The 12,500-nt window shown below is 43.8% G+C and overlaps 1 protein-coding gene across 1 annotated transcript in view; it reads right to left on the bottom strand.

The window, feature by feature from the left end:
• Positions 1-12,500, bottom strand: part of LOC130393253 (breast cancer anti-estrogen resistance protein 3 homolog) — a 41,175-nt gene that overhangs the window by 22,285 nt on the left and 6,390 nt on the right. Inside the window, exons 2-3 of the mRNA XM_056603889.1 lie at positions 11,787-11,985; positions 11,225-11,479 (exon numbers count right to left, since the gene is read on the bottom strand). Coding sequence (XP_056459864.1) covers positions 11,225-11,479; positions 11,787-11,977 — 446 coding nt within the window. The 5' untranslated portion in view covers positions 11,978-11,985. The remainder of the gene's footprint in view (positions 1-11,224; positions 11,480-11,786; positions 11,986-12,500) is intronic.

The raw sequence follows: 12,500 nt of genomic DNA, 5'->3' as shown, positions 1-12,500 counted from the left end.
TAAACTATTTTCATGGGCCGGGGGGACAGTGCTACATTAAAGTAAAGGAGCATTTCACCGGTGGAGGCATGAATATGTATTGAAAGTTGGTCCTATATGTAATCGAATAATAAAATAAAATTCTAATTTGGTGCCGCTTGACCGAGAAAATGCAGAAAGTGAATTTTTGGCGCTCCCACCATGCACCACGATGCACAGCTTCACTGGCCACTCCCGCTGAGCTAGATCTCCGCCTATCGGACACCTCGCTGTTCCATCTACCAAGCTGATACCGCAAGGCTGCTTGAAAATCATTTCACAAAACATTTCTAGTGAAGAGTATTAGTTGGTGAAGACGATCCGATTTCGTTTTATGCGGTTCAGGGATATCTCCGTAAATATGGAGGTAGATTTGTGTCTTTATTATGCAATCAAAAATAATAGGTTTGAGAGCAAAACTTTCCATAATGCAATCAAAAAATAGGTTTGAGAGCAAAACTTTCCACACTGCAATGAAAAAATTGATTTGAGAGCAAAACTATCGACACGGCAATCAAAAAAAAAATGATTGCAAGATAAATGAATGTGATAAAAAAATTATTAATGGGAATCCAAAAGTTTTGTTTGCAAATCCAAAAGTTTTGTTTGCGAATCCAAAAGTTTTGTTTGCAAATCTAAAAGTTTTGTTTGCAAATCCTAAAGTTTTGCTTGCGAATCCAAAAGCTTTGCTTGCTGTTGAGCTGAATCTCGTGGGCGGGACCTACGCCGAAAGATGTAAGACAAGTCTCTATTGGCCATTTGGTCTATTGGTCTCGATCGGAGTGACAGCTTGGCAACATCCACAGTTAGTAACGAGAGAGGGAGTTTTGAAGTCCATGATGAGACAGAGCGGGAATCGGGAGCTCCCTCTCTCGTTACTAACTGTGGATGTTGCCAAGCTGTCACTCCGATCGAGACTGGCCAATAGAGACGTGTCTTACATCTTTCGGTGTAGGTCCCACCCACGAGATTCAGCTCAACAGCAAGCAAAGCTTTTGGATTCGCGAGCAAAACTTTAGGATTCGCAAACAAAACTTTTTGATTCGCAAACAAAACTTTTTGATTCGCAAACAAAACTTTTCGATTTGCAAACAAAACTTTTGGATTTGCAAACAAAACTTTTGGATTCCCATTAATAATTTTTTTATCACATTAATTTATCTTGCAATAAAACATTTTTTGATTGCAGTGTCGATAGTTTTGCTCTCAAATCTATTTTTGGATTGCAGTGTGGAAGGTTTTGCTCTCAAACCTATTTTTTGATTGCAGTGTGGAAAGTTTTGCTCTCAAACCTATTATTTTTGATTGCATAAAGACACAAATCTACCTCCATACGTAAAGATGGAGTCATTTCGAAACCGCATCGAGCTGTAGAAACGCTCTAGTAAATATTCAAGGCGCTGGTTCTCCACAGAAAAAAGTGGAGAGCATCAAGCCTGCGTGCTGTATACAAACATTCAGTCACGAGGAGATTCAATCTTTTAAATTGAGCAGGAATACTTTTTAATGTACAGTCACTAATTACATTTATCAAGGGGCTTTATTTAAAGCTACAAAAAGAATACAAATAAAATAATAAATAAAAAATTCAACGCAACTCTGACGTCCCCCAGCTGGTGGGGGGCTAATGCCATCAAGCGTTTCAGACGTCCACACGAATCATAACACGAAACCGCATAGGTCCGGATAGATTGGAAACCACCACCGAGGGTTGTTTCAGAAATGTGCGGTTTCGGGCACCGGATTCACCAGCTCCGTCTGGACGTCGGCTGAACGGACAAGACTTATGCGGTTTCACCATAAAATCGGCTTCGTGTGGACGGGGCCTTAGAAGGCGAACACACGTTGACCAAGACGGGGAGACAGCGCCGGGCGACTTACGCCACTATCTGCCAATGGATCGTGGATGCCTGGGCTGATATATCAGTCTCAACTGTGATCCAAGCTTTCACAAAGGCAGGAATAATCACTGAACTGCCAGGCAACAGCAGCGACACTGACTCGGATAATGACGAGAGGGAGCCGGGCATGTTGGATACCGTACTCGCCCAACTGTTCAATTCGGACACTGAAGAAGAACAATTCGAGGGATTCGTGGACGGGGAATGAACTGAAAAAGTGAGCTTTACGTTTTATGCGTAACTGAACAATGTTGAGTTATGCACTAACGTTTGAATTAGCTGTATCAGACTGTGTTTCTTTTACGTGTTTACAACTGAACAAGGATGGGAGATATTGTTAATATGCACATTAACGTTTGAACATCGTTACCATGGGAGTGAACGGAGTTGTCAGAACGCTTAATACATTTTGACTTTATCTGACTGTTTTGTTGACATTCCCTTTAGCACAGCTCCATCTAATCGATGCATAACGCAACCCCAATCAAACGTTTGACTGCAGTATCTTCTATTCTATGCGCCTTATAATCCGTTGCGCCCTATATATGAAAACAGTTCTAAAATAGGCCATTCATTGAAGGTGCGCCTTATAATCCGGTGCGCTTTATAGTGCGGAAAATACGGTAGTATTGAAGGTGCGCCTTATAATCCGGTGCGCCTTATAGTAGGGGTGTGACGAGACGAGACACGATATTCGGTTCACGAGAACGAGACGAAACGAGATTTTAAGAAAACTACAATGACAAAATATATGACTGGACCAACAGACTTTTACTTAACCGAGTTGCACAAGCATTTTAAAATGTTTTATTATAACTCTTTCCATGCATGAAATTGAAACTAAAACTACAATTTATAAAAGTTGGAGTAAAATAAATTTAATTAAATAATTCTCTTTTATTCAAGTGCAAACAATATTATGTGCGAAATCAAATCAAAGTTCTACTCCATCAATAGAGAGTGCAAATAGTGCAAACAGAGTCTGACCAAGTATGTCACTGACAACTGGGTATTGTCCGTGTCTTATCAGTCACTCTACTGCCATTCATAATTTCTGCCGGGTACCCAAAATGTTGCCAAACCAATGATTTAAAAGTGGCGGGGGCATCTTCGACGGTAATACGGGTATTTTCCGACGTCATTCTGGCTGCCTATGGCTGCTTCCCCTGCTTCCCCCATGGCTTCCCCTCCTTCTCCTCCTCTTCTTCTTTTCCTTCTCCTTCGTTAGGTTCTGGCAGGCTAGACATAGCAAAGGCGCATTACTGCCCCTACAGGCCACAAATAGAAGTTCGGATAGCTCACAAATCTCGCGAGACAGATTTTTAACGCGAGGGGTAATATCGTCGAGTTTAATCTCGCACGAGATCTCGTCACACCCCTATAGTGCAGAAAATACGGTAGTCCTCGTTTGTATTTCTTTCGAAATGGTGAACTTTTGCATGGTGCCATCTTCTATGTCAGATCCAGTACCCTCCACCATTGTACTTCAGTTGTATCAACAGCCTCTGTTAGCTTAGCTTCAGACGCTGTGGATGTTAGTTTCTGCTGGTGAAATCCCACCCACTGGCACTGCTCTAATAGGTCTGTAGCGTCAGTGGGTCCCACCCCTAGAGGGGGGTGGGACTAGTGGGAATCATCCCCTCTTACACTTCCTATTTTCTTGTACGCAAAAATCGTCATATTGCGTCATTGTAAACAGGAAGTGTTGGAGATTGATACGGATCTCTCCAGTCTCTCCAGAAAATAAGGGAATGATGCTTGACCATTCAAAAATATGAGTGGGTTTCTAACGATACAAAGCTTAAGTGAAAAGGGTGAAGTTGCCCTTTAAAGGTTGGGTATGGAATTATCATTTTTTGGCCAATTTTGCAAAATTACTTGAAATCCTTATCATAACCCACTTACAGCCACTGAGTTAGAAGTACTGACATGAACATTTAACAAGTCAATCATCTGTGGAACGGGCAGGGCTCGAAAAACTCCAGCCAATGATTTCCAGACCCACCGAGTGGCATTGGACTAGCCTAGAAATCTAGACGCCCCTAGTGGCAGCAAATTTAATTTGCAGCCAGGGAGGTCTAGCCTTCTGTCGTCGTTTTTCGCTGCTGGAAACAGAAAATGTGAAAGGCCAATAAGATCGTGAGGGGCGGAATCGAGCCGAATGACGACAGAGCTGCGACGGTTCCATGTAAGAGGTAAACAATAATGGCTGCTGCTGCTGGCGAACAGCCGTCTTTCGACTCGGCTTTGGCCGTGACTCTTCAGGACTTGAAGTTATCATTTTCTTTGAGAAATGAACAAAGAACTGCGCTGAAGTCTTTCCTGAAAAAGAAAGATGTATTCTGAGTTTTGCCGACCGGTTACAGTAAAAGTTTGATTTACCTACTAGCTCCGCTGGTGGGGAAACGTATGGGACTCTGCCACAGCCCACTTGTGATTGTTGTCTCACCACTGATAGCGCTTATGGAGGACCAGTTAAAGGAGGCGGAAAATAACAGCTCTTCCTCCTGGACTTGCAGGCTTATGGCATAACTTTTTTAAGGCCCTGGGTGTCTTCGACGGAGTAGGCTCACGGTCTCGTTTCTGAGCGCTATCTGAACGACCTGTCATGGGTTCTACTGCGGAGGCTTCCTCGATCATTTAATCCTTCACCCATCTCCGGCACAACGGCAAGTCACGTTCCATTCTCGATAAAAGAGTGAGACACTTACTACAAATTCGGATCGACTTTGCCGGTGTTGCCACTACCGTCACGCCAACATGCATCAATCTCTCGGCAATACTACTTACTTTCTTTCGATGATGTTCGATGAATGTACAAGCACGCCCGCAATTCTCAGGTTATTCCGGCAAAAACGGCCACAGTCGTAGGTCTCCATTCTCTCAATCCACCATTCGCAACACTTCCCCATGGAAATATCCGTCGCTCTGACTACGTCACCTTCTTCGTTGCTCTGATTGGTTGTAGCGCTATCCTATTGCGTGCAGAGGGAACTTGAAAGACAACCGTTTATCCCGCCCCCACCGTACGAGACCAGATCTTTCCGATATGGGTCTGGCTTGCCAGGCTAGCATTAGACAGTAAGTACGTCAATCAAACGGTCGTACTGCACTCCCCCTCCCCCGCTCCCCGCGCGACCCCTTCGTGCATGTACTAAAAGCTTGTAACCCAGAGCAAGCCTCTGTTTGTTGTTTTCCTGCGGTAGCTACTGGAGCTAGCTAACTAGCTAATGGCTCGCTCTCGCGCATCTGTGTTCGCTCGTGCATGATTGCGCGTCCATGTAATTGGAATGGGTGGAGTCAGAGTCAGCGTTGAAGGAGGTAAGGACCATTTGAGTTGTGTATTTTCAAAAACTGCTGGCGTTTCGCAAATCCCATACCCAACCTTTAAGAGTTGAAAGTGTAACCCAGTAGAAAATTGGGCCCTGTTATATTATTTCCATATCATATACTTATTTGTCAAAGTTTCCCCTCTCTGTACTTCGTCTTTACTATTCCCTTAATTCTCATATTTTTAATCTGTTGGGTTTTTAAGCTGTCCATCAGTGATTTTGCTCATACTGGAGTCTTATTGGCTGTATCTAAGAAGACAGACCTCCTAATGGGTAGGGAAGTAAGCCCCGCCTTTCACATAGCTGTCGTCAATGCGCAGCCAGAACGCTAACACCAGTAGACAAGTAAAACGAGCTGAGAAAAAGATTCAAATTGGAGAAAGTGTAAAAATGTATAAAAAACGGAGTGGTAATTGAAGGAAAACAAGAGGGAGAGGGAATTGATGACCAAGCGCCAGGAGTTTTATTATTTTCGGCGGAGTCTTGGCTAGGTTTTTTGGAGTCCTTGGAAACCCTTGAGAATCTGGATCGAGCTAGTGAAGATACCTCCTTATCCAAAAGATTGGACTGATATCACCTGTGCCGAGGAGGATACCAATCTTCCTTTACATCCATCACTTGAGCATATCAGGTGAAAGTGATCTGAAGCGCCACACATGACCAATTTACTTTTACTTTTTGACTTCTGACTTGACATTCCCCTTTTTTGACCAAAGTATGCCGAACTGGCCGAACCAAGGAAATTAAAGGAACACTTTGTTTTTATTTATTTATTTTTTCAGCAATTTGATGGAGTTAAAAGATAATTGTTTCTGACCTAAAGTTAGGGTCTAAATTGTGGCATTCCTGAATATACTTTATTGCACTGAGATCTATTTTATTATTTTTTCTACAAGGTTGAATACAGTTAATATAAAATGAACCTGTGGCTCCAGTTAATCATTGTGTTGTCATTTTATTCTTTCCCTCCTTACGAAGCTAGTGACTAGTCCATATCTGAGTACTCTACTGCCCACTAGGGTTACAAAAGCATGGCAGAGCAAGACTGAATGGACAAAGAGAGGGAGGCAAAGAGACACAAAGAGAATGAGAGAGAGGCAGAGAGAGAGAGAGAGAGAGAGAGAGAGAGAGAGAGAGAGAGAGAGAGAGAGAGAGAGAGAGAGAGAGAGAGAGAGAGAGAGCGAGAGATCCAGACAATTTCGGCTGACAACAGCTGGGGTTTTTCTGACCATAGTGCTGAAACAGCTAGAGGGTCTGGGATGTATTTTTCCCTCCCTTGACCTCCATGCTGACCCCCAGACATATTAAGAGGAAGATAAAACGAGGGACAGACAGAGTGACAGAGAGACAGAAGAAAGGGGAGATGTGGGTGTAACAGAGCAGGAATGAAAGAGGGGGAGAGAGAGAGAGAGAGAGAGAGAGAGAGAGAGAGAGAGAGAGAGAGAGAGAGAGAGAGAGAGAGAGAGAGAGAGAGAGAGAGAGAGAGAGAGAGGAAAAGCACTAGTCTTTTAACTGAGTCTATCTCGCCGCAGTTGAAGGGTGGGCGGGTGTATGTGTATGGTTGTGTGTATGTGTGTGTGTGTGTGTGTGTGTGTGTGTGTGTGTGTGTGTGTGTGTGTGTGTGTGTGTGTGTGTGTGTGTGTGTGTGTGTGTGTGTGTGTATGTGTGTGTGTGTGTGTGTGTGTGTGTGTGGTTGTGTGTGTGATTGTGTTTGTGTCACAGTAAATTTGTGTCATTGATTAGAGTGTGAAAACCTCCTGTGGACACTGAGGAACCTGTTGCCTGTGGCCCTGTTGGCCCCCAAGTTGTCACAGGGGGGCAGTACAACTGAACTTGGACAGTTCACAGACTGGCAGTGGCATGAAGACCAGAATAGGTTCTAGCAGTTGATTGCTAATGTATATATCAACTTGATGTTAACTTTCTATCTTAACTTACTTCATCTATTTTCTAATTAAGACTGTACACACACCAAGCGGCCAGTGCCATTCAGGATTGGAGAGATGTGGTCCTCGAGCCCACCAATGGAGGGCAGCGTGGTCTCCTCTGAGCATGTTGCTTCCTTACGTTATCACTGCAAGGTGCATCATCTCTTTGCAATGTATTTCTTATCTCAGTGCTAGCGCTACGGAACGCTCCGGCCTGCTGTAGACTTAGACTTGTAAGGTCACGTCCTTCAAACTCCCAAATAGCTCCTTGACTTACCATGGGCACTAGCCCTAAGGGGTCTGTCATCTATCTGTAACATAGACTTGATTATATAATATGCTGCTGTGTATAAAGAAAAGAGTATGACCAATCTTTCTTCTTCTCACTTTCATTCTCGTCCTCTTGTACTCCCCTCTCTCGCCCTTTCTCTTTCCAGCTGGTCTCATTCTTTGCTTTTCCCTTCTTAACCTTTCGCCACATTCCTGTCTCCACTCTCCCACCCACCCGTTAGTCTCCCTTGTTGCTAATAGACACAGATTTTGAAAGAGTGAAAAATGTACCAACCAAAACTAAAGCTTATAATATGGTAAACAAATGTCATAATTTGATTGGATCTAGTCTTGATTTCGAGTTGGGAACAATTCAAATTAAAGAATAACACAAAAAGGCTAAAAGATGAAGACTAGTATATGGAACGTATGTAGTTTGTTATGAGGAAGATAATCAGGTAGAACAAAGAGTTAATAGCACTGCCCAACCCTGAGGTAAAAAGGTACCCTAATTGCTGAAACACCCACTCACACACACACACACACTCGCACGCACGCACGCACGCACGTACGCACGCACACGCACACACACGCACACACACACACACACACACACACACACACACACACACACACACACACACACACACACACACACGCACACACACTCACACAAACAGCTTGCTACATCAGATATCGTCTGTTGTAACTCTACACTAAGATTGAAAGATGGGTGGACATGATGACGGATAAGGTGTGTATTTGTGTGTGTATTTGTATGTGTGTGTGTGTGTGTGTGTGTGTGTGTGTGTGTGTGTGTGTGTGTGTGTGTGTGTGTGTGTGTGTGTGTGTGTGTGATGGTGAAACGGATCAGTGTGTCCACGGTTCGGTTCAGATAACCGTTTTGGGCCTCGGTTTCGGATACGGTTCGGATTAGGATCATGTCCGTGATAGTAAAAAGGCGGACTTTTTTTTGGGTTTGGGGGAGAAACACAAAAATGAATGAGACCCACAGGCTATTTGCAATGTGTTAATTGACTGCAATCAGACAACTTGCAAGGCTTTTTTGTGCAATAAATGTTCCCCTAAATGCATTTGAAAACATGGTGCACTGAGTGTAACATGTAAGGGATAACGGCCGACGAGGCTTAGAACTCTGGCGACGAGCGCAGCATGAAGCCAGAGTTGCCTCTACCTGTCCATTATTTCCATCGAACCGGTCGACCTCGAAGGCCGTTATCCCGCTTATCACCCATTTGTATTTATCTCCCGTATATTTAGAATATAATTGTATCAATTACTTTCTTTAAATTTAGGAATCGTGCGCTTAAACTTCGGACAGTTTAAAGCCCAGTTTGTTTTGAACGCTGACAGGCTGAAGGGAGGGGCGGGAAAAGTCTCATTGGCTCGGGCAGCACTGGAGAGAATGCATTCCGCTGGGTCCTAAACCCCCTTTGTATCGGACGTAGGCTACAGTAGGCAAAATACGCTACATAAGGCAATGCCTTCATGAAACCGAAATCCGCGGATCTCCAGAATGCTCCGAACTGTGGTAAACGAACCGAACGGATTCGGATACAATTCGAATCCGCTGCAGGCCTGTGTGTGTGTGTGTATGATGCATGCATCATACACACACACACACACACACACACACACACACACACACACACACACACACACACACACACACACACACACACACACACACACACACACACACACACACACACACACACACACAAGTGAAGTGAACACACATGCAAGTATGTGTGTGTATTTGAGTGTGTGTGTGTGTGTTCCCTCTGAAGTTGAGCAGTGACATCCCCTGAGGGCTCCCTTTATGGCTTTCTCTATCTTCTCAATCCAAATCTCTTTGGTCCTTCTCAATCTCTATCTCTCTCTCTCTCCCTCTCTCTCTCTCCCTCTCTCTCTCTCACTCTCTCTCTCTCTCTCTCTCTCTCTCTCTCCCTCATGCCCCCTCTCTCTCAATCTCCCCTTTGCTCCATCACGCGTTCTCTCTCCACTTTTATCTGTCTGAGATTAATTTCTGATTAAAAGCATGCAGAGTGCAGCCAAATATAAACACACATATAGGTTGATTAAAGCAAAACATGATGGTAGTGCCATGGTAGTTTGTCTTTGTAGTCAAAGGAAAAGGTGTAGTGGACAAACACCAGCGCAGGTAGATGCTTCCAGCCCCTGGATAAGACCACCATGCACCCAGAGTAAAGACACACTACTTAACGCCGAAAGCAGGGCACCCTTATCACAGCCTCTATTTTGCATGCGCATACCAATGTGTATGAGCTATATTCGATTCAGATTTAACGCAACCATATTCTATAATGGCCCTACATTTGTGTTCATATCGAAAAAAACTTTGAAGAAATTTTGAAAAGGAGGTAAGGTGATGAGAAAGGGGTTTGTTAAAAAAAGAAAGAACACAGCTTATGATCAACGTTTTACGTTTTATTCCTCAAGACTTGAGTTAAAGTTAAGTCTTGGAGAATCAACTTTAAATAAGTTTGAACACTTACAGGACTTTTACAATTTGGGATATAAACTCCTTTGTTGGCCTTGATTTCTATAAATGGCTAGCTACTGCCTGGCATGCCTCACTGATTGTATCCCTGCTGCTTAATTGCCTGCTATAATGCTTGCTTGTCTACCTGCCTGCCTGTCTGCCTGTGCCTCTTAGGGATGGGTCGGTCGCAAACAATTCGTTCACAACGAACGAATCCCGAAGGTGAACGACGAGAACTGATCCCCAAAATAAGAGAACTGATTCTTTGATTATTTTTTATTTTTTAACACAAGACCGAAATATGGTCACGAAAATAAAATATACAAACGAACATAGCTCCGTCTCCCCGTGACCTTATATTGATTGAGTCTAAAACTTTCTCAAAGATTCAGCTAATGAGAGTACTACAGCAGGTAGCAATCGCATTGCCATGGCACATGGGTAAGCAAATGACAAGGCACTGCCACACAAGTTAACTAATGATCGCTGTAGGGTTCAATATCATGCAAGCACTTAATATGTTGTCTTTTTATTTTGTTCTACAACACAATTGCATGCTTTAATAAAGTACTGTTTTACCTACCATGAAAATGGTCGAACTGCGTCGTACAGGCAAATGCTACAGAAATTCACTTATTTTGTTTTCCGAGCGCAGCATGACTGAAAACTTTTTTTAGTTTCTGTTTTTTTCCCCCCTCGTTTCCACCGCGCGGTGCGGTTCGATTCGGTGCGGCTTGGCGCAGCTCACCCTTATGGTAGGGCAGGCTGTGGAATAGCCTAAATTAGCAGGCGTAGCCAATACTTATAAGCAATGGGTGGGGGGGGGGGGTGCGGGGCCAGACCCCTGTGAGATTCTCTGAAAAATGAGATGATCCGACTTAAAGAACAAATCAAACGAACGAATCAAATGAAAGAATCGCGATAGTGAACGGAACTGAAAGAACTGATTCCCCGAAAAGAATCATTTTGCCCATCCCTAGTGCCTGTCTTTGGGTCCTCCTACTTCACCTGGATCATCAAGTTGTAATTGCTTATTTGAAAAAAGCGACGTCAAAGACTGCTACTTAATGGTCCTTACAGAAAATAATAGAACGGGTCTTTATTTCTCCCCCAGGGAAATTTGTCCTGTACTTCCAGGAGTCAGAAATTACATAAGATAATTAAGTTAATGAACATTTAAATAGGACAACACAGATATCAAAACACTATTAAGTTTAGCATCATTATATGTTAAGGATTATGGTTTACCTGTAACCCTTGAAGTCGTCATTAGCATTGTTGACGAATTGCGATGACATGGGTTGACGAACGTGCGCTGGAACCAATGGCGTGTGAACGTGGGAGTTGGATTGATTGGCTCGTGGGTCCCATGTGTAGTGGCCTTGGGCATGGTTATCATTAGCCCCGCCTCTCTTGCGTCGAGGCAGAGTTCCGTGAATGGAGACTGCGTGGTAGGCGGCATTGGGCAGCTCTGATTGCCCACTGCCCTGTCCTGAATTAGTTCTGTACAATGGAGAATGTGTGAAAGAGGAAAATTTAAGCATAAACAAACTGGGCCTACTCATTTAATATCATTCAATGAAATCATTACATTTAATATCATTAAATGAGCATTAGTTCACTTCTCAAAGTGCCGAGATGACTAATTAATAATTTTTACCTGATGTAAGACTTATGCAGTAAAACTGAATGATGCTATCATGGTTTCTACATTGTGTAAAATGAATGCAGCTAACTAACGATGAAGAACAACAACAAATAAAGTTCATTTTGTAAGGCTGCTATGAAGACAGAAGACAGAAGGGCGTACCCGTTTCTGGAGGAACTGATGAGCTCCATGGAGGAGGTGAGGGATGCCTGGAGCCTCCTGGAGGTCATTGGGCTGGCCCCAGGCACACCCAGTGGCCCCCTGGGCTCCCCCGGCCGGGCGGGGCCTCCTCCTAGGGCATGCTGTGTGTTGAGGGACCTGGGTAGGCTGGCAAAGCGTCCCTCAGCCATCATCCTCAACTCTGCGGACAGACAGAGCAACGGGCATGAGACACACTGGGACTGCTGTGTGAACTGCCACACTCTATGTTTGTAGGTCTGTGAAACCCCGAGGCACCAAAGGAGGGCTGCGTTGCATCGCTATCAGCGTCACGGCAACCTGCCGTGACACACGCTCCACAGGGAGCGGGATGAAATGTTTCTTTGTGCATGGAAAATAATCAATGTGCGAATAATGATGACTGATGACAGAACGTTCATCAGACACAATGCTGACGTTTCCGGTGGAGCTGAGCAGTAATTGTCCCTGAATGAACGCTCAGAACAAATCAGACAATATCTTGATACCTTATTTTCTTACGTTTTTTGGGTTTGTTAAAACATTTATGTACACGGTTCATCAACACATTAAATTAACAAAGTGGTTATGTCGTATTGCTTCATGCCACTCTTTATTAATCAGGCTAATAAGCAGCAATAATATATTCCCATTTGCATTATGTGGTCCTGAAGGTTCTGTTCACAACTCGTCCAATCT

This window comes from Gadus chalcogrammus, chromosome 12 (assembly GCF_026213295.1).
Source record: "Gadus chalcogrammus isolate NIFS_2021 chromosome 12, NIFS_Gcha_1.0, whole genome shotgun sequence".
Classification (NCBI taxonomy): domain Eukaryota; kingdom Metazoa; phylum Chordata; class Actinopteri; order Gadiformes; family Gadidae; genus Gadus; species Gadus chalcogrammus.
This window is presented reverse-complemented; position numbering and strand designations above follow the sequence as displayed.